This window comes from Schistocerca piceifrons, chromosome 10 (assembly GCF_021461385.2).
Source record: "Schistocerca piceifrons isolate TAMUIC-IGC-003096 chromosome 10, iqSchPice1.1, whole genome shotgun sequence".
NCBI lineage: Eukaryota > Metazoa > Arthropoda > Insecta > Orthoptera > Acrididae > Schistocerca > Schistocerca piceifrons.
The window spans coordinates 48,270,620-48,294,598 of record NC_060147.1 but is presented as its reverse complement, the minus strand read 5'-3'; the positions used below and the strand labels follow the sequence as shown (position 1 = coordinate 48,294,598).

Here is a 23,979-nt window from a genome sequence, read left to right as displayed (position 1 = left end):
TAGTAAGCTAATTTACTTAGATGTTTATCACCAAAATTTGCAATGACCCTTATTGCATAAGTAGCTGAACTCAAACGTTTCAGCAGATCATCAATGTGTTTCTTCCAATTTAATCTCTCATCAATGAACACACCTAAAAATTTTGAATATTCTACCTTAGCTATATGTGTCTGATTAAGGTCTATATTTATTAATGGTGTCATACCATTCACTGTACGGAACTGTATGTACTGTGTCTTATCAAAATTCAGTGAGAGTCCGTTTACAAGGTAATTTTCTGAAAGACAGTATTGACAATTTCATCAGTTAATTCTTGTTTGTCAGGTGTGATTACTATACTTGTATCATCAGCAAAGAGAACTAACTTTGCCTCTTCATGAATATAGAATGGCAAGTCATTAATATATATTAAGAACAACAAAGGACCCAAGACTGACCCTTGTGGAACCCCATTCTTGATAGTTCCTCAGTTTGAGGAATGTGCTGATCTTTGCATATTATGAGAACTGCTTATTTCAACTTTCTGCACTCTTCCAGTTAGGTACGAATTAAACCATTTGTGCACTGTCCCACTCATGCCACAATACTTGAGCTTGTCTAGCAGAATTTCATGATTTACACAATCAAAAGCTTACTGGAGAGTTTCGTCTTATTTTTGGCCTGTACTACATCCTCTGAAAATATATAAAGCAAAGAGCCTACAATAGAAGATATTTGTTTAGCAGTATTGAAGATGAAGAAGTGCTCATAGCTTGTAATACATGCATTTGGAGGCCATGTTTATAGTTTAGTGACTGATCCTATCATATCCCCGAATACTGACTATTCATCCTGGGACACACTGTATATTGTAATAAATTGCCAGACAGCATCTGCTCCAGTGCTTTTAAATGTCTCAGTGTGAAAAAAGATCCTATAGAAGTGTTGGTCAATGTTAATGTTGGATTATTCTGAGAGACTGGTGGTCATAGCACTTATTGCTTTTTTTGTACATGGGGGAAAATGCTCATTAGATTAACACAGGCAGTGTGTTTATTTTTTTGATAAATAGGTGTTAATTCTGCACTGAATGCGATTTGACCTGCAAACTGATAAAAACATCATTAAAATATATTTATCTGGTGGCACACTAGAGTGGCTGCTAGTGAATGGCTCTGCCCGTTTTTCTGTGCTGAATTTTTCAGCACAATGAACACTAAATTTTTAGAGTTTCGTATTTCTATGATATATGGAAACCAGATCTTGAAAGGGTTTTCTACTGATGTTAAATCAATTTGTGGTCAAAAAGTGAATTTTATTGTCGTTATACGGTGTAGGTTTCACAGCTATCGGAAGAGTATGTGATATCTCCGACTTGAAAAGACCAGATCAAATACTTTATACTGATTCTTAGAGAAGGAGACAAATGTACATATGTATGTATTTGGAAACTGTGTGATAAGTGCACTGCCAGTGAAAGATGGAGATCAGTATTTATTACACTTCACCCATTGCAGTAACTTGCCATAAATTTTCACCTTAAATGGCATTCTGCCACTGTGTAAGAAATTTCATACTTCAGATATTTCTCATGCTGTGGTGGGTTTACTATCTCCAGTCTATCCTTGCTCCCAACATCACTTGTCATGTACCGGTGTAGTTAACTAGACTGCCTACAGCAAGGCAGGAAGAAAAAGAAAAAAAGTAATGACATTCAGCTTTGTTGAAAGTGCGAACTATCTGCTTGGATAAATCATTTGGGAGAAACCTAATCACAGATATAGTGAACTAGATTTTCAATGTCATTTGACACACCATTCTAGCATTTTTGTAGCTTATGGGCTGATAAGGTAAGAAATGAGGACGTACTCCACAGAATCAGTGAGAAACAGAGTATACAGGGAACACTAACGAGAAGGGACAGGACAATAGGACATCTGTTAAGACATCAGGGAATGACTTCCATGCTACGAGAGGGTGCTGTAGGGGATAAAAACTGTAGAGAAAGACAGAGGTTGGAATACATCCAGCAAATAATTGGCAGTGTAGGTTGCAAGTGCTGCTCTGAGATGAATTGATTGGCACAAGATAGAAATTCCTGATGGGCTGTATCAAACCGGTCAGGAGATTGATCACCTAAAAAAATCTTTAGTTTTACTTCTTTTTACATCAGATTTCAAAGTTGCACTAATAGTGCCATGTTGGTTGGGTAAATCATTTGGGAAAGACCTAACCAAAAAAGTTAGTGAACTACATTTTCAGTGCCATTTGACACATAATTCTAGACGGTTATTGATCTTCAGCTTTTTATATCAGATTTAGAAGTTGCACTAATAGTGACGCTTTTATTTTGATGTCAGTAATTTATTCATCCATGAACATTTTAGAGTGATATAGGATGCTGCCTACAGGAAAATTAAAGGGACCTTTGGAGCAAAGAGCAGCAACTGCAGGACTATCAAGAAGTCAGATGGCAAGCCAGTACTAAGGAAAGAAGGGAAAACTGAAAGATGGAATGAGTATAAATAGGATCTGTATAAGGGAAACAATCTTGGGAACAGTATTGTAGAAAGAGAATAGGAAGTAAATGAAGATGAGGGGGGGGGGGGGGGGGGGGGGGGATAGGCTACTGCAAGAAGAATTTGACAGGTCTCTGAAAGACCTCATTCAAAACAGCATTTTTTCCTGATATATACAACAAATTGGTAGATGAAGTCAATTGACACAATAAGGATACCCAATTTTTGTCAATATTTTCTTACAATGAGCTCAGCTAGTACTTGGAATTATTATTCTTAGGGGCTTTTTTGCAGTCTGAAATTTGTTTCCATGTTTTTTGTCTTTGATCCTTAAGAAAGAATCACAGTATGTGAGCCTAGCATACAAATTTGGGATGAAAAAAGTGTTTATACTATACACTTGCAGGCTGCAGCTTTCTAATGGGAGAGGAATTCCATACCGTGTAAAGCGACTATCAGTATCTGATGTGAGAGAGCAGTTATCCCGTTGGAGGGAGCAGACAGTTTGAAATGGGAGTCAGTGAACTCAGTGTGCTATCTGTGTAAACCTTGTGTGACCTCTGTTACAGCACAAGGCCCCATCTGTGCTAATCTTTCGAGTAGGCACTACGGGTCACTTCATTCAGGAAACATTCCTAAAAATACCCAGTGGATCCATGCTAACAGAGACATGCTTAACGATACTTTACGCAACATCTTGCACATTCAGCGGAAAATTTGTTTAAAATGCGTTAAATGTTGAGGCCATCATATGAAAATGGCTGTTTTATTTAAGGTACCTACAGCATTCAAAATGCTTTTACTGACAAAACTGTGTATGGCTTTGCCTGGTCAGGATTATTGTAACTTTTGCAATAAATACTATGATTTGATTCTTAAGTAAACTTCTAAATATCTTGAGAAATGTGCAGTGTATACAAAAATTGGTCATATTGAAGAGTGACATATAAGATGGTGTTAACTGTATTCATAAGAATACAATCTAGGAGGAAACTGATGTAGCCAACACTTTTAATAAGAATTCCAATTTTTTATAGCAGCCTTATTTTTTAGAGGAAAATAGATACTCTTTGTTTGTAGCTATCAGTAATACAAAGCGAGTGCTCCAGAAGCTGGAAACTAGTACCGGTTTCAGGTTGCCTATCTAACGTATTCCACGAGCAACAAAAAATTTGATTTTCAGTATTGACTGAATTTAAAAATTTAAATTGCTGTCATAATTTATTCATTTAGAAGTATAATCTTGTGTTACAAGTGTAACACAATAAAATGAGTATTGCTGTGAGAAACTGTGTGTTTGCTTTGAGACTGTGTAATTTACAGTACACAAATACCTGGGTTTTACTCAACCAGTAGTTGAGAATGAAAGCACTTAGCTACTTCCAACAAATTTACATGTTTTTTCAAATATTTATGAAACTTTGTCTGCTGACACCCCCACAAAATGATGAAAGGGAAAACGTTTATTGTTTGCTACATTTTCACTGTACATACAGTAAAACTTCAGCATCTGATATGATGTTTTAATTTATTACTTCTTTACTTTTGATTCTATTTGCAGTACACTTTAAGACAGTATCCACATGTTCCACTGAATGTGTCTGCAAAATTATATCATTGTACGGCTCATAGTTTGAGAGACATAACACCATTAACATTGAGATGCATGGTAAATTAGTATTTGCTTAAAATGAAGGACAAACTATCCAGACTATGTACATGGAGTGTTTCATAGTGAGACCACTTAACAACTTCCAACAAACTTTAAGCATAATTTTGAACATTTTCTAAATGTTTTTCTGACTTACGTGCTTAATGCCGAACATTTAACATCTTAACTAATTTTAAGTAATCAGATATATTGTGCTATTTTATACATGGAAGTTGTTCTTTGAAGAATCAGGAGTGTACTGGTATTTTGTACCTTGTAAGGGGGGAGGGGTGGTGGGGGGAGTGAGGGATAGATTAGGAAAGGTACTAAAAGAAGGGATGGTCAATCAGACCCCAGGATGAAAGGGACTCACCTGTTGTCATGAAGCAGACAAATACTACAGTTAAAGAAGAAAAATTAGGAGAAAAAAATTGTGGAGTTGCAGACTTTTCTACATTGGTAAGTGGGAGTACCGTGAACAACATACTAAAACTTCTGAGTGGTGGCATTTCAAGGCCATTTTTTATTTTTTCTTGAATAACTTGAAAACTGTTGCTTTTAACAAAAATATTTCCCCACTGCAAAATTAAACTACATTAAATTTCCTGCAGAAAAGGTCATGCCCATTTTTTTCTGTGGGACTAATAGTTTCTGTGTAGCAGGAGATGGATAATTGACTGACTGTTAAAAATAGTGTTTTAATTGTATAGAATGAATTTTCATTGTTAAATGAAGTGGATAAAGACTGAATATCAAATTATGTATTATTTATAAAAGCAAGAAAACTCTATTGATGGATAAATTGTGTGACAACGTGGAGGAATTGGGGAGGGGGGGGGGGGGAGGGGTGTAGGGTAGATGCATGAGTGAAGAAAGGTCACCAAATTGTGGTCGTGCACTTCCCTCATTCAGAAGCTATATGAACGGTGAACACACAAATACCCACTCTCCCTACCCCACTATGATGGAAGGAGCAACTGCAGGGTGTTTCACAAAGATACATGAACCCTTCCACAACCTGTCTTGTGAATCATTGGCTTTGTAATGTGCAAATACGCCTGGAGTGTGTTTATTTTCCATGAAGTGCAGTATCGCTACCTGATATATGAATACTACTAACAAAAGAAATGTATGTGGATAGCTACATAAATCTCAGCACACTGCTGGAGGGAAAATTGATCATCAGTTATCCTGTATGGCAGCTCTAGATTCTTCCATGAAAGGTGATTCTGCCATTGTGAGTGCTGCTTGCTTTTCAGTTTACAGATATCACACCCCAGCATTTCATGATCAGCTCTCTTACCTGAGTAGACAAAATAACTTCACTGAACTCATATTCATAAAGTGGAGCTGTTTTCAGTTTATTAAGTGAGTACATATTTGTAGTTGTTAAGTCAACTATTATGTAACAAAGCTTAACAGCTGGAGCTGTTAGCTGTGTGATGCACTGAAGTGTGTGCCAGGCGTAGTATGATGTGAGGTAGAATTCAGCAATGCTGATTTCATTTCCCCCACTATCAATTCCTGGAATACAGGGTTATTACAAATGACTGAAGCGATTACACAGCTCTACAATAACTTTATTATTTGAGATATTTTCACAATGCTTTGCACACACAAAAACTCAAAAAGTTTTTTTAGGCATTCACAAATGTTCAATATGTGCCCCTTTAGTGATTCGGCAGACATCAAGCCGATAATCAAGTTCCTCTCACACTCGGCGCAGCATGTCCCCATCAATGAGTTCGAAAGCATCGTTGATGCGAGCTCGCAGTTCTGACACGTTTCTTGGCAGAGGAGGTTTAAACACTGAATCTTTCACATAACCCCACAGAAAGAAATCGCATGGGGTTACATCGGGAGAGCATGGAGGCCATGACGTGAATTGCTGATCATGATATCTGCCACGACCGATTCATCGGTTTTCCAATCTCCTGTTTAAGAAATGCCAAACATCATGATGGAAGTGCGGTGGAGCACCATCCTGTTGAAAGATGAAGTCGGCGCTGTCAGTCTCCAGTTGTGGCATGAGCCAATTTTCCAGCATGTCCAGATACATGTGTCCTGTAACGTTTTTTTCACAGAAGAAAAAGGGGCCGTAAACTTTAAACCACGAGATTGCACAAAACACGTTAACTTTTGGTGAATTGCGAATTTGCTGCACGAATGCGTGAGGATTCTCTACCGCCCAGATTCGCACATTGTGTCTGTTCACTTCACCATTAAGAAAAAATGTTGCTTCATCACTGAAAACAAGTTTCGCACTGAACGCATCCTCTTCCATGAGCTGTTGCAACCGCGCCGAAAATTCAAAGCGTTTGACTTTGTCATCGGGTGTCAGGGCTTGTAGCAATTGTAAATGGTAAGGCTTCTGCTTTAGCCTTTTCCGTAAGATTTTCCAAACCGTCGGCTGTGGTACGTTTAGCTCCCTGCTTGCTTTATTCGTCGACTTCCGCGGGCTACGCGTGAAACTTGCCCGCACGCGTTCAACCGTTTCTTCGCTCACTGCAGGCTGACCCATTGATTTCCCCTTACAGAGGCATCCAGAAGCTTTAAACTGCGCATACCATCACCGAATGGAGTTAGCAGTTGGTGGATCTTTGTTGAACTTCGTCCTGAAGTGTCGTTGCACTGTTATGACTGACTGATGTGAGTGCATTTGAAGCACAACATACGCTTTCTCGGCTCCTGTCGCCATTTTGTCTCACTGCGCTCTCGAGCGCTCTGGCGGCAGAAACCTGAAGTGCAGCTTCAGCCGAACAAAACTTTATGAGTTTTTCTACGTATCTGTAGTGTGTCGTGACCATATGTCAATGAATGGAGCTACAGTGAATTTATGAAATCGCTTCAATCATTTGCAATAGCCCTGTATTTTTCACAGTGTGAGAGGATCAAATGCATTGTCCCATAGTCAGCCCTCCCAACATCTGTAGAGGCCCAGATGTCTAAATTGGCTCCGTCTGCAACAGTAGTAGGTCACCTAGGTGTTATGAAACATCAGATATTTCAATATGTGCCAAGCAATGCACTACAGCAGATTATTGTTCTAGAGTTGAATGTGATCAGTACCATTCCATCAAATATATTCACACCCTCCTTGCAAGATCTCATATACTGTGGTAAGTGGCTTCACCCACTGCAGACCACTCTACAAGCGCCAGCAATTCCTGAATGGAAGAGATTTGTGCAGTTGACCTATAACACAATTAATAGTGACAGAAGCGCAGTAACTTTCTGGTCATTGATAATTCACCACTAAGTGACTACAGCAAGGTTAACCTACTTTAAAATACGCTAGTAGGAAGCTATGGTGTTTACCAATCAGATACCTTTCCCAAACTACAAAGCTTGTTGACAACATCACACAAATTAAGCATTTCTCAGCCATTATTTATAGAAACATATTTTATATAAAAGCTCACATAACAACTGCAAATAAGTACTCACTGAATAAACAGAAAATAACTCCACTATATAAACACATGCTCAGTGAAGTTTATTTGTCTACTCACATAAAAGAACTGAGTAGCCAATGCTTGGGAGGTAAAGTCTGCCCATAAACTGAAAAGCAATCAGTGCTCTTAGTGAAGGAAGTCACATTTCCTAGAGGAACAGTACAGCCAGTACAGCTGCCATATGAGATGACTAAGAATCAAATTCCCTCTAGCAGTGTAAAGCAGTGTGCTGTGATTTATGTAGAATATTTCCATATGCTTTTCTTATGTTAGTGGTATTAGTAACTTGAATCTGTCTTCCTCATAGTATTAACGAGTTTTGTGGAAAATAAACACCCCACTGTTCGTGTCTGTGCTCTGTGGCGCCAGTGATTTGTAAGGCGTACTATGGAGGGTCAGTGTAACTTTGTGAAACACCCCGTAGTTGTTTTTTGTGATGTAGTGTGGTAGAGAGAGTGGAATATTTGTTCTTTACCTACTAAATTCAACAATAAACATTAACATTACTTCATTAAATCATTATTTTTAATATTCTTTCAGTTTTCCATTTCCTGCATTGTGAAAACTATAAATTCTAGAGAAAGAAATAAATAGAACCTTTTTTTTGTGGCAAGCTAAATGTAGTTTCATTTTTAAGCACTTTTGTTAGAAGTTGTGGTTTTTGCCTTATTCAGTTATTCAAGAAAAACATAAGAAAGTGACCTTTTAACTCATCTGCACCCCATGCTCACACCTCACTGGGCAAGATTTTTGATGTTATATTCATGGCACTCCCTCCTAACCTCTGTACCAAGTGTAGCAAAATATTATATTTTTGACATTTTGGTAATGTTATCTCCTGTTTTAAATATACATTTGTGGATACAGAAGAATGAGAGCTACAGTTTAGTAACATCAAATTTTTGGAAGGTTTGCATTCAAGCACTTGGATAACTATGCAACATAATTTTTGAGTATTAATATTTCCATAGCTACAAACTTTAGAAAGGAGAGAAGATGTTCTTTATTTAGAAGAGAACCAATAAGAAAAGAGTTCTTTAAAGATTTGAACTCCCATTTATAAAACAGCTTCAAACATCTGATTACTTTGCAAATGAATTAATGTGTTAAATATTTTCCATTAAGCGTGTACGCAAGAAAACCAATAGAATAGGTTTGAAATTATGATTAAATATTTTTGGAAGTTACTAATGCTCTCATTATCAAACAGTGAGTGAGTATAGTCTGGGTAATTTGTCCTCCATTTTAAGCAAAAGTTGGTTTTAACACACCAGAGTGTTTGACATCGTAGCCTCTAAACTGTGTGTCGAACAATAACATAATTTTGCAGGTACATTCTGTAGTATATGTGGATACTGCCTGAAACATAGGTTGTGAATAGAGGTGGTAGTGACAAAGCAGTAAATTAAAACATCTTACTTGATGCAAAAGTTTTACTGCACGAGCAACGAAGATGTAGCAAGCAACAGACTTTTTGCCTTTCTTCATTTTGTGGGGCTATAAGCAAGAAAAAGTTTTGTGAAGATTTGGAATTATGTGTAAGTTTTGTCGGAAGTTGCTAAGTGCTCTCAATCTCAAATACTGGATGAATAAAATGTCTGCATTTGTACAGCTTGAGGTACACTGCCTCAGTATGAACACACTGTTTCTGTCATACTTGTCTTATTGTATTAAACCTGTGACATAAGACTATAGCTCTAAATGAGTAGATGATGACAGCAATTTAAATTTTGTCAATAATTATGCAAAGTTTTGAAAGTTAAATTGTCGTGCCCCTTGGAAACTGTTAGATAGGCAACCTGCAACTGGAATCGGTTCCCAGATGGGTACTTTGTACTGCAGATCAGGGCTGTAAAATGAGGTATGACAATCCTAAAGTGCCCACGATTTTTTCTGAATCTTAAACTTGTTATATTTCCATAAATAAATTTTTTCTACATAAGATTTATATCATCATCAAAAGCCACATACCAGCTATGTCTTGAACAATGAAGCTTCCACCTTGCTATCTTGCAATACATGTCTGCATCAGTGCCTTCTCTTCTTGGGCTGTAGTGTATAGAATGTTATGAAACCCTTAAATATGACTCTACAATTTCACATTTCTTGTTACAGATGACAGGTGCAGAGACGTCATTTGTGAAGATCTGGTGTGTGCGACGCAGCAGTACATTCCACTGGGCGAGTGCTGTCCAGTCTGTGCAGGTGAGCCCTCTTCTCTCAGCCTTCTGCAGGATTCCGTTCTGTACAGTGTAGATCTGTATACATGAATGCTGCAAAGTGGTCTGAAAATTTTCTTCCTCTTGTAGTTTCTTAATGATTCTTACATATTAGGAAGTAGTTTCCAATAGCAGATCATGGGCCTAAATTCTGGGGCAGCCAGGAAACATATTGAAAAATCACCTTCCCTTCCATTTTAATGTGAACATTCCTGGCATTTCCAAAGACCACCCACACAACCACAGACCCCACCATCACTACCACTATGACGACAACAACAACAACGACAACAACAACAACGACAACAACTACTACTACTAGTACTACTACTACTATCACTACTATCACCACTGCTAGTGGTATTACTTTGACAATGTTGACTGGAATACTCTCTTTCAAATTCTAAAGTGGCAGGGGTAAAATACAGGGATCGAAAGGCTATTTACAATTTGTACAGAAACCAGATGGCAGTTATAAGAGTCGAGGGACATGAAAGGGAAGCAGTGGTTGGGAAGGGAGTAACACAGGGTTGTAGCCTCTCGCCGATGTTATTCAATCTGTATATTGAGAAAGCAGTAAAGGAAACAAAAGAAAAATTCGGAGTAGGTATTAAAATCCATGGAGAAGAAATAAAAACTTTGAGGTTCGCCGATGACATTGTAATTCTGTCCGAGACAGCAAAGGACTTGGAAGAGCAGTTGAACGGAATGGATGGTGTCTTGAAGGGAGGATATAAGATGAACATCAACAAAAACAAAACGAGGATAATGGAATGTAGTTGAATTAAGTCGGGTGATGTTGAGGGTATTAGATTAGGAAATGAGACACTTAAAGTAGTAAAGGAGTTTTGCTATTTGGGGGACAAGAAGAGAATAGAAGCTTTCGAAATGTGGTGCTACAGAAGAATGCTGAAGATTAGATGGGTAGATCACATAACTAATGAGGTAGTATTGAATAGGATTGGGGAGAAGAGAAGTTTGTGGCACAACTTGACCAGAAGAAGGGATCGGTTGGTATGACATGTTCTGAGGCATCAAGGGATCACCAGTTTAATATTGGAGGGCAGCGTGGAGGGTAAAAATCGTAGGGGGAGACCAAGAGACGAATACACTACGCAGATTCAGAAGGATGTAGGTTGCAGTAGGTACTGGGAGATGAAGAAGCTTGCACAGGATAGAGTAGCATGGAGAGCTGCATCAAACCAGTCTCAGGACTGAAGACCACAACAACAACAACAATAGTGGTATTACTATTGAAAACCCATTGAGGCCCGGGAAGAGAATAGGCCTCCGGTATGTTCTGCCAGTCGTAAATGGCGACGAAAAGAATAAACCACTAATAGGGCTAACCCCCCTTTTAGTGTGATTAGTTGGTTCAGGACAGAACTAATGAAGCCTCGGACAAGTGCTGTCGTGGTCGGGGACGACGCTTGAACCCTATGCCCGTCCACAATGGTAACGACACTGCTAGCCACACGGAAAATGATTTAAATCCAAATAGCGGTGTTTTGCAGGATATGCTTCCTGCAACCACTCTAGGAGGAAAACAAAGACAGAGGATGAGATGATCAGATGAAGTTAACCGATGCCTCATGTTCTGTTATTACCAAGCAACAAACCTAGGAACCAACACAACTGGATACAGATCACAAGTATACACAACATTTATTACCAAATACCCAGAATTAAAATTTTTAACAGAACAATGACTAGCTGATCAGATCCGTGTAATAATCAAAAATAATAGGATACCCCAGTCAGAATTAGAAAACATCAAACAACAAGTACAACAAATACTGGAACAAAATAATGTGCAATCAGAAGAAGAAGAAAATACAGTAATGGACTCAAACATCCCAGAGCAAACAAACAAAGAACAACACGCATCAATTAAACATTCAAAGGAAAACGAAATCTTAAGACAGCCACCAGAACAAGCACAAATAGAACATGAAGTGACACACATGTTAGATATAGAAGAAAAATTTCAGCTGACATATATAGAATACAAAGGCACAAATACAGACATTAGACCATTCTTGCATAGACCACCAAATAACCCACAAGTCAAAACAACAATGACAACTATCAACACAATCATACACAACAAAATAAATGAAAATGGAAGAGTTACCACTACTGGTTTATATAGGAGCACTCACTACACTAAATATACACACTAGGCAGAGATCAGAACCAACCAACACACAGAAGAAACCCACAAAACCAGCATAGCAATACAGGCTACAGATCAGAATAGAAAAACTGAGAAAAGACATTGGACATCTAACACAATTTATAAGAAATGAAATATCAGACAAGAAACGAAAAAGGTTAGGTAAAATCTCACAACAAGAAGCGATAGAGCAATTAGATGAAAAGAAGCAGAAATTACAAGCATTGGCTAAACGACTTAGAAGATACAAAAAAAGTGAAAATAGAAGGAAACAAAACCAAACATTCAACACAAACCAAAAGAAATTTTACCAGTCAATAGATAAAACACACATTAAAATAGACAATCCATCAAACATAACAGACATGGAACACTTCTGGAGCAACATATGGTCAAACCCGGTACTACATAACAGACATGCATGGTGGATACAAGCAGAAACAGACACATACAAGATGATACCATAAATGCCTGAAGTGATAATTTTGCAACATGAAGTCACTTGAGCAATTAATTCTGCGCACAATTGGAAAGCCCCTGGAAAAGATAAAATAGCAAATTTCTGGCTAAAGAAGTTCACCTCAACACATTCAAATCTAACTCAATTATTTAACAGTTACATTGCAGACCCATACACAGTCCCTGATACACTTACACAAGGAATAACTTATCTGAAACCTAAAGATCAAGCAGACACAGCAAACACAGCAAAATATCGCCCCATAACATGCCTACCAACAATATATAAAATATTAACTTCAGTCATTACACAGAAATTAATGACACATACAACACAGAACAAAATTATAAATGAAGAACAAAAAGGCTGCTGCAAAGGAGCACAAGGATGTAAAAAGCAACTGATAATAGATGCAGAGGTGACATATCAAGCTAAAACTAAACAATGGTCACTACACTACGCATACATTGATTACCAAAAAGCTTTTGATAGTGTACCCCATTCATGGTTACTACAAATATTGGAAATATGCAAAGTAGATCCTAAACTGATGCAGTTCCTAAACATAGTAATGAAAAATTGGAAAGCCACACTTAATATCCAAACAAATTCAAATATCACATCACAGCCAATACAGATTAAGCGTGGAATACACCAAGGAGACTCATTAAGTTCTTTCTGGTTCTGCCTTGCTCTGAACCCACTATCCAACATGCTAAATAATACAAATTATGGATATAATATTACTGGAACATACCAACACAAAATCACACATTTGCTATACATGGATGATCTAAAACTACTGGCAGCAACAAATCAACAATTCAACCAATTACTAAAGATAACAGAAGTATTCAGCAATGATATAAATATGGCTTTTGGAACAGACAAATGTAAGAAAAATAGCATAGTCAAGGGAAAACACACTAAACAAGAAGATTACATATTGGATAACCACAGCGACTGCATAGAAGCGATGGAAAAAACAGATGCCTATAAATATCTAGGAAACAGACAAAAAATTGGAATAGACAATACAAATATTAAAGAAGAACTAAAAGAAAAATATAGACAAAGACTAACAAAAATATTGAAAACAGAATTGACAGCAAGAAACAAGACAAAAGCTATAAATACTTATGCTATACCAATATTGACCTACTCATTTGGAGTAGTGAAATGGAGTAACACAGACCTAGAAGCACTCAATACACTTACACGATCACAATGCCACAAATATAGAATACATCACATACATTCAGCAACAAAAAGATTCACATTAAGCAGAAAGGAAGGAGGAAGGGGATTTGTCGACATAAAAAACCTACATTATGGACAGGTAGACAATTTAAGAAAATTCTTTATAGAACGAGCAGAAACTAGCAAAATACACAAAGCAATCACTCATATAAATACATCGACTACACCATTGCAATTTCATAACCACTTCTACAACCCTTTAGATCATATGACATCAACAGATACAAAGAAAGTAAATTGGAAAAAGAAAACACTACATGACAAGCACCCGTATCATCTAACACAGCCACACATCGATCAAGACGCATCCAACACATGACTAAGAAAAGGCAATATATACAGTGAGATGAGATGGAAGGTTTCATGATTGCAATACAGGATCAAACAACAAACACCAGATACTACAGCAAGCATATTATTAAAGATCCCAATACCACAACAGATAAATGCAGACTCTGCAAACAACAAATGGAAACAGTAGATCACGTCACAAGTGGATGCACAATACTAGTAAATACAGAATACACCAGAAGACATGAAAATGTAGCAAAAATAATACATCAACAGCTTGCCTTACAACATAAACTAATAAAACAACACATTCCCACATACAAGTATGCACCACAAAATGTACTGGAGAATGATGAATACAAATTATACTGGAACAGAACCATTATAACAGATAAAACAACACCACATATCTGGGGTTTGATTCCCGGCAGGGTCAGGGATTTTCTCTGCCTCGTGATGACTGGGTGTTGTGTGATGTCCTTAAGTTAGTTAGGTTTAAGTAGTTCTAAGTTTTAGGGGACTGATGACCATAGATGTTAAGTCCCATTGTGCTCAGAGCCATTTGAACCAACACCACATAACAAACCTGACATCATACTCACCAATAAAAAGAAAAAATTAACACAACTAATTGAAATATCCATACTAAATACAACAAATACAAAGAAGAAAACAGGAGAAAAAATTGAAAAATACATCCAACTGGCTGAGGAAGTCAAGGACATGTGGCATCAGGATAAAGTTGACTTTATACCAATTACACTATCAACTGCAGGAATCATACCACACAATATCCACCACTACATCAATGCAATACAGCTACATCCAAACGTATATATACAACTACAGAAATCTGTAATTATTGATACATGTTTAATTACCCAAAAGTTTCTAAAGGCAATGTAACATATACCGTACAGTTAAAAGGAAGTCATGCTTGATCAAGGTCCGTGTCACTTTCCATTTTTAACCAGACATAACGTCTGAGAAAGGAAAGAAATAATAATAACAATAATAATAATGGCTCTCACTTTTGTTTGCAAATATACTGCTAGGTTCGGCATTTGAGCATTGTTACTTGTAAAATCAAAGATAACTTCATGATCCCTCTTCTTGCCAAGTCTTTCGATGACATCATTATACCATGTGTCTCATCTTTAAAGTACTTGCAGGATTAGTTCTTCAATTGAGTTACAAGCAAGACCTGATAATTAATCCTGAAAATATGTTTTTTATGCATTTAAGACAAGAAAAACTACTTTCAACTAAAGCACTTGTTGCAAGAATCAACTAAATTTAAACACTACAAAAAGAGGTTGGGCGGGAGGGGGGTGGGGGGTGGGGGGGGGGGGGGGGGGAGGGAGGAGGGAGGCGTCAGGGGCAATATCTCAGATTGTAGCTTGCATCATGTTTAATTCTTGTGCCATAATGAATGCACCATCATTGGTTTGGGTTACTTATTAAATTATTTTACTTACTATTGCAAAAGAACATTACCAGGTGTACCGGTATGAAAGTAGCGTTTTTTTGTGAAAATGAAACACTAATTTTGAATTGAAAAGTAAAAACATTTTATTCAAAGTACTGACCATTGCTTTCTATACATTTTGACCACCTTTCTGGCAATCTGTGGACACCACACCAATAGAAATGTTCATCTTTTGAAGCAAACCAATCAGACACCCAATTTTCGACTTCTTCGTAGGATTCGAAATGGTCCTCAGCGGATACATGTCCCATTGATGAAAACAAATGGTAGTCGGAAGGGGCCAAGTTTGGTGAATACAGCGGGTGGGGTAGCAGCTCCCAGCCAAGTGTTTTGATTGCATCCTGAACCGGTTTTGCTGTGTGTACAGGTGCATTGCCGTATAAAAAAATTACTTTGCCATGTCTTCTTGCCCATTCTGGTCTCTTTTCGATCAATGCGTAGTTCAGATTGACCATTTGTTGTCTGTAGCGATTAGTATTCACAGTTTCACCAGGTTTTAGAGGCTCGTGATACACCACACCTTTCTGATCCCATCAAACACAGAGCATTGTCTTCTTGCCGAATCGATCTGGTTTTGCAGTCAATGTTGATGGTTGTCCTGGATTAACCCATGATTTTTCCCATTCAGGATTCTTAAAATGAATCCATTTTTCATTGCCAGCAACAATTTGACACAAAATTGATTTTCTTTCATGTCTTTGAAGCAAAATTTGACAAATGGTTTTTCGGTTTTCCATCTGTCTTTCATTCAATTCATGTGTCACCCATTTTTCACACTTTTGGATCTTTCCCGTAGCTTTCAAACGATCAGAAATTGTTTGTTGTGAAACGTTTCGCATTTCTGCCATTTGCTTCTGACTCAAAGTATCACCTTCATCCAATATTGCTTGCAATTCGGTGTCTTTGAACTTTTTTGGTGGTCTTCCACGTTCTTCATTTCTTACATCAAAATCATTATTTCTGAACTGTTGAAACCATCTTTTACATGTTGCTTCTGATAGAGCATGATCACCATATACCTCAACAAGCATTCGATGTGACTCTGCAGCACATTTTTCAAATGAAAACAAAAAATTAATGTTTTCCACAAATCATCACTTTCTGGTACAAAATTTGATATTGTTAACACGATGAAAACATATGATGTTGTTTGTTCCATGACTTGATGTATACTAAATATCTTTCACAGATGTCATACCAACTGAACAAAAAAAAAATTAAGGCTCGTTCACAACAAATGTTCCCTATCGACACATTTGTATCTTAACGCTCATTTCATACCGGCACACCTGGTATTATAGAATAAAATAGAATGTCACATAGGTCTACTTTTGAACAGAGAGTGTGTGTGTGACATTATTAAGGAGGGAACTGAATATTGTAGCAGCATAAATTTACTTTATCCCCATTTAACTACTGAATGCTTCACTGCAGATTGGTGATCACCTTCCTTTCTTGTGTTGGATGTAGTAGGTGCGGATCCCCTGACTAGAGCGAACATCACAGGAACATGTTAGTACATAAACTCATGTTGTTCTGTCCAGTTTTGTGAAAAATGTCAGTAAGAAATCGCTCCAAGTGCGAGCCACTTGCTGTAACCTGCTTCCTGCTCACAGAAGGAATAACACCTATGGAAATTTTTTCATGAATGAAAAGGTTTTACTGTGAAGATGTTATGAAAAGAATGAGCATGTTTAAATGATGTAGGGAGTTTAGAGGAGGAAGAGCAAATGTTCGTGGTGAACAGAGGACTGGAAGACCTTCCATTTTGATTAATGAGGGTAGTGAAAAAAATCAATGAATTGTTAATGAAGACTGCCATTTGACAGTGGATGAAATTTCTGCAATGTTTCCACAACTCTTTAAAACTCTCTTGTACGAGACGCAAATACTGATGAATCGATTCCACAGACTGAACATGAGGAGAGGGGTTAGTGTAATTGGTTAATATAAACCATAAAAAAATGCACGGAAGTATGTTTTTTAGCACAAACCTACGTTTTTTTAAATGGAACCCCATTAGTTTTGTTAGCACATCTGAACATATGAACAAATACGTAATCAGTGCCGTTTGTTGCATAGCAAAATGTTAATTACATCCGGAGATATTGTAACCTAATGTTGACGCTTGAGTACCACTCCTCCGCTGTTCGATCGTGTGTATTGGAGAGCACCAAATTACGTAGGGATCCAAAGGGAACGGTGATGGACCTTAGGTACAGAAGAGACTGGAACAGCACATTACGTACACATGCTAACACCTTTTTATTGGTCTTTTTCACTGACGCACATGTACATTACCATGAGGGGTGAGGTACACGTACACACGTGGTTTCCGTTTTCAATTACGGAGTGGAATAGAGTGTGTCCCGACATGTCAGGCCAATAGATGTTCAATGTGGTGCCCATCATTTGCTGCACACAATTGCAATCTCTGGCGTAATGAATGTCGTACACGCCGCAGTACATCTGGTGTAATGTCGCCGCAGGCTGCCACAATACGTTTTTTGATATCCTCTGGGGTTGTAGGCACATCACGGTACACATTCTCCTTTAACGTACCCCACAGAAAGAAGTCCAGAGGTGTAAGATTAGGAGAATGGGCTGGCCAATTTATGCATCCTCCACATCCTATGAAACGCCCGTCGAACATCCTGTCAAGGGTCAACCTAGTGTTAATTGCGAAATGTGCAGGTGCACCATCAAGCTGATACCACATACGTCGACACGTTTCCAGTGGGACATTTTCGAGCAATGTTGGCAGATCATTCTGTAGAAACGCGATGTATGTTGCAGCTGAGGTGGTCGCCAATGATTCCGCACCATACATTTACAGTCCACGGTCGCTGTCGCTCTACCTGTCTGAGCCAGCGAGGATTGTCCACGGACCAGTAATGCATGTTCCGTAGATTCACTGCCCCGTGGTTTGTGAAACCCGCTTCATCGGTAAACAGGTAGAACTGCAACGCATTCTCTGTTAATGCCCATTGACAGAATTGCACTCAATGATTAAAGTCATCACCATGTAATTGCTGATGTAGCGACACATGAAACGGGTGAAAGCGGTGACGATGCAGTATGCTCATGACACTATTTTGACTCAGTCCACCGGCTCTCGCAATGTCCCATGTACTCATGTGTGGGTTCATGGCAACAGCAGCTAACACACCAACTGCACCCGCTTCTCCTGTGACGGGCCTGTTACGGACCCGTTTGCATGCTACGACCATACCTGTTGCATACAGTTGGCGGTAGATGTTTTGCAATGTGCGGCACGTTGGATGCTCTCTGTCCGGGTACCGTTCTGCATACACCCTGCAGACTTCAGCTGCATTTCGTCGTCACTCGCCATAGATGAGTATCATCTACGCCTTTTCAGAGTTCGAATACACCATGGTCACAGTTCCTACAACACTACACTATCACAGACGTCTGGTAACACAGTGTACTACAGTTGGTCTGCGTGCGGAGACGAATGCAGAATAACAATAGCAGCAAGCACTACATGTGGACACTGCGACAGCTAGGCCAAACCACAACAGTGCAGTACAGCCACACTCGTAAACACGGTTGTCATCGTAAACATGTCCCTGCAGATGCTGCTCGCCGACCGTGGCCCGTGTTTGTTACAACACGCAACTGAACGTCGGAGGTTTCAAGTGTCAACTTTAGGTTACAATATCTCCGGATGTAATTAACATTTTACAATGCAACAAATGGCACTGATTACGTATTTGTTTATATGTGCAGATGTGCTAACAAAACTAACGGGGTTCCATTTAAAGAAACGTAGGTTTGTGTTAAAAAACATACTTCTGTGCATTTTTGTATGGTTTGTATTAAACAATTACACTAGCCCCTCTCCTCACGTTCGGTCTGTGGAATCGGTTTGTCAGTATTTGATGTGGTTTACGAAATATATCCAGCGGTAACGTTAGGTGACTCACCCTGTATATATATAGAGAAAAAAAAAAGATTCTGTAACTTACCAAACAAAAGCGTTGGTACGTTGATAGAAACAATAACAAACACAAGCTTGTGTCTGTTATGTGCGGATGGATATGTGTGTTTGTGCGAGTGTATACCTGTCCCTTTTTCCCCCCAAGGTAAGTCTTTCTGCTCCCGGGATTGGAATGATTCCTTACGCTCTCCCTTAAAACCCACATCCTTTCGTCTTTCCCTCTCCATCCCTCTTTCCTGATGAAGCAACCGTGGGTTGCGAAAGCTTGAAATTTGTGTGTGTGTTTGTGTTTGTTATTGTTTCTATCAACGTACCAACACTTTTGTTTGGTAAGTTACAGAATCTTTGTTTTTAGACAAATTTTTCTCACGTGGAATGTTTCCCTACAAAGGTTCTGGAACTTACCAAACGAAAGCATTGGTGCGTTGATAGAGACACTAACAAACACAAACATACACACAAATTTCAAGCTTTCGCAACCAATGCTTTCGTTTGGTAAGTTACAGAATCTTTGTTTTCAGATATATTTTTCCCACGTAGAGTATTTCGCTCTATTATATATAGAGTCAGAAGCGTCTGCGAGTTTCCTCAGCAACTTGAATTGGAAGGTGAGGATTTTCTGAGCTCTGTTGTGACTGAAGATGAAACATGGGTGACTCATCACATGCAGTGAGACAAAAAAGTAGTTGTCACAGTAGCATCACACTAATTCGCCATATGCCAAAAAACTCAAAACCACAATTTTGGGAAAAAAATCATGGCTTCAGGTGTTGTGGGACTGAAAAGGCACTATGGTAGCCAAATTTCTGCCTCAGTGGGAGACCATTGGTGCACAACAATGCTGTGAAAAACTAAACAGTAGGACTCAAAATAAAGAGAGGGGAATGCTGATAAGGGGAGTGCGTTTGTCGCACGACAAATCCCGTCCTCTCACAGCCTTCGCCACCGAGGCAGTGTACTCATTTGGGTGGGATGTTTTGAACCACCCCCGTATACTCCCGGCTTGGTGCCATCAGAATACTATCGCTTCACCTTCCTGAAGGCACTCGTGAGTGGAATTAAATATTCACGCGACGAATAGGTGCAGAAAAAGGTTTTGAAGTGGGGGAAGGAGCTGGTGGAAAGTTCTTTGAGGAGGGCATAAAGGAGCTTGAGCCGAGGCTCATCACATGCGTTTAATGGGATTGATGATTGTGGGGAAAAAATAGTCAACAACTGTGAAGGATACCCTGTAAATGTTTTCCTTTAAATACAATTTTCCTCAAATAAAATAAAAATCTACTACAATTACTTTCTCAACATGCCTCGTATATGAACTGAGGAACCCACCCGGATAGCAAGCACATCAATGCATCTACTGTTGGGACACATGGAGGCACCCCAGACCCATATCGAAAATGCTTGACAGATTAACTATAGGGCCGGTGTGCCAGACAGCCTGGATGTGGGTTTTAGGCAGTTTTCCACATCTAGTGATCTAAATATTGGCGAATTCCTGAGTCCCATCTCAAGTTACACAAATCACAAGCACTTTAAAAAACATTGTCACATTTGACCAGGGAAAGTACACAAGGAGCAGGCAGAAGGGGTTGTTACGTAAGCCAAATGTTGTGCAAAAAATCTCAAATAATCCAAATAAAGTGGTGATTGCTGTAGGAATGTCCTCTCTTGAGTAACCAATTGCAAAGACTGGTGGCAGCACTAACATGGCAATGATTAATACAACTGTGTTGAGCGGATATTTATATCATAATTTTGTGTGTCTTCTGTCGTTCCTCAGCTGTAATATGAAACATTGTTATCTTCGTAGGCTTTTAATGTTTTTTATTGATGGTCTAAGTGGATACTGCTAATTACAGAAGAATGCATGGGGAGTCAGACTAACCCAGCTGTACCACCTACATTCGTGCAGCCATCTAGAAAAATCTGAAGCTACACCAGATGCTGGCAAGCAAGATACAAAGCATTCCTCTGTAAATTGGCGATCACACAGCCATGAATGTGACTGGTGTGCACTGAGAAAACAGTAGACCGCATTATTCATGAAATCAAAATAAAAATATTTCAAGGAAACTGGGAACACTTCTCCAAAGGGGGAACTGGAAAAGTCTCTCCAAAGCCTATTGCTAGGTTAATCTCCCTGGACATTGAGTTAGTGTGCAACTGTAAAGTTGATAATCTCTCTAAATGTTTACTTCCTATAACTTTACACTAGTTTGTAATATTTTGCTATGTTTGTTTTATATCATATTATTTTTCTGTTTCATGTGTGTCATACTTTTCTGTGGTTTTGCCATATGCTAAACAAAATAAAAATAAGTTTCCCTTTTTAATATTTACTATTTTACTTTATTTCAGATGAACCTGAACCAGAGCTGACAGTGCAGCCGGTAAGTGAAATGTTGCTGCTACAGTTTTGGCCGGGAGGTAGTTGACTGTGTGGGGGTGGGGTTGGCTTGCTTGATTTAGAATGTGTTCTAAAACTGAAAGACAGTCAAAAAAGTGAACAAGAAAGGAGAAAGGTAGTAACTCTATTTCACAAAATGTACAAGGGCTATTCAGAAAGTAGGGAACGTTTTGGCATTAAAAAAAAATCTAACTATGAGAAATACATTTTATTATATACATCTCAAAGAGCGACTGACATACTACTTTTCCACATAGTCACCAAATACATTGAGGCACTTATCATAGCAGTGGACAGGCTTTGAAAAACCTGCATTGTAAAATTCTGCCACCTGAGACTTCAGCCAGTGAGTCACACCCACCTGGAGTTCCGCGTCATCATCAAAGCGCTATGTTGCAGGCCAGTTCTTCATCTTGGGAAACAGGTGGAAGTCGCTTGGTGCAAGATCGGGGCTGTAGGGCAGATGGAAAATTTCCCATTAGAATGAATTAAGGAGATCTTTAGTGTGGTTTGCCGTGTGAGTTTGGGCATTGTCGCACAAAAACAAAATTTTGAATGTCAGCTTTCCTCGACATTTGTTTTAAACTGCTCTTATAAGGGTGTGCAAAGTTTGACAGTACTGGACAGAATTTATGGTTGCTCCTCATTCGAGAAAATCAATTAGAAGCACACCTTGCCTATCCCAAAACACTGTCGCCATCAACTTCCTTGCTGATGAGGTTTGATTTTTGGGGGGACGTTGAGTGCCCCCACTCAATCAACTGTAATTTTGTCTCGCAACTGACGTGTTTCTCCCAAGTCTCGTCACTGGTTATGATTTGATCCATGCCATCAAGTTTTGTGTTAAACTTGGAGAATCTGCAAGTATGACCTTTGAAAAGTTGAAACAGGTTTTTGGGGAGCATTCCTTATCAAGAGCACCAGTTTTTCTCTGACACAAATCATTTCTGGAAGGTTGAGAGCACATTGAAGATGAACTTCGCTCAGGAAGACCTTCAACTTCAAAAACCAATGAAAATGTCGAACATGTGCATGCACTTGTGAGAGTATTCCTCCAGGACAAGCTGTCAACCAAGTGTTTTACAAACATGTCCTTGGAAGATTAAGGAAAAGGGTGAATCAAATGGGACCGGACACTGCACACAAGTGGCTGCTGCATGACAACAACATTCCATGTTACACGACCATTTCCAACACGGAATCTTTGACCTCAAAAGTCATTCTTGTTGTTCCTTAGCCTTCTCCCCCCCCCCCCCCTCCCCATCCCCTCCCCTCACCATTTCACATGTTCTGAGTCATTGTGAATCTTTTCTGGTCCCAAAAATAATTGTTAAAAGGATGTTATTTTGGGAGTCTCGAGGACATTCAGAAGAATGTGACCGACATGTTAAAGGCTGTACTGGTTGAAGCCTTTCTGCACTGCTACCAAGACTGGAAACAATGACTCTAACGGTGTAGAGTTACCGAAGGAAACTGCTTTGAAGGTGACAGTATTAATGTTCGGAAAAAATAAAAACTTTGGTAGATAAAAAATCAGTCTCGTTACTTTTCTCATGCACCTCATACATCTTACAGTGTAAATTTCTCTGTACCAAACACTTTTGATATTGTGATATAAATTTTTTGCCTTTGATGTAAAATTTCTCCATTTTGAAATTCAACAACTGAAATCTTTTGTTTATGAGTTTCTTCAAGTCGTTGAGATGTTACCAGCTTTTAAGCTGAAGGAGAAGTTGATAAGCACTTCCAGATTGAAATATTTGAATGGCACAGTTTTATGGGCAGTGTTGTTTGTGATTATACCATTGCAGAGGTTTGATTCAGTGTTCTATTGACCAGTTGTGAATTATTTGCTCTTGTTTGAAAATGTGCTGTAGACTTGTAATGTGATGATTAGTTCTAGTACACAAATGGTTTCACCCCACCATTATAATTAATTGTTGAGATGGAGGTGGAAGGTGAGCTACATTTTTCTGATGTGTTAGTCGAGTGGCAGGAAGACAGATGAGTCAGACATTTGGCATTCAGGAAGCCAATCCACATTCCCCAATCAGTACATGAATGCAAATAACTTCAGTTCAGTTTCCTCATGCTGAGAAATTAGAATCAGTG

The 23,979-nt window shown here is 38.7% G+C and overlaps 1 protein-coding gene across 2 annotated transcripts in view; it reads left to right on the top strand.

Moving 5' to 3' along the window:
* LOC124718642 (collagen alpha-1(I) chain-like) overlaps positions 1–23,979 on the top strand; it is a 268,769-nt gene that overhangs the window by 113,837 nt on the left and 130,953 nt on the right. For both annotated transcript variants that reach the window (XM_047244268.1, XM_047244267.1), the window contains 2 exons: positions 9,720–9,809; positions 21,819–21,850. In XM_047244268.1, the coding sequence (XP_047100224.1) occupies positions 9,720–9,809; positions 21,819–21,850 (122 nt within the window). The remainder of the gene's footprint in view (positions 1–9,719; positions 9,810–21,818; positions 21,851–23,979) is intronic.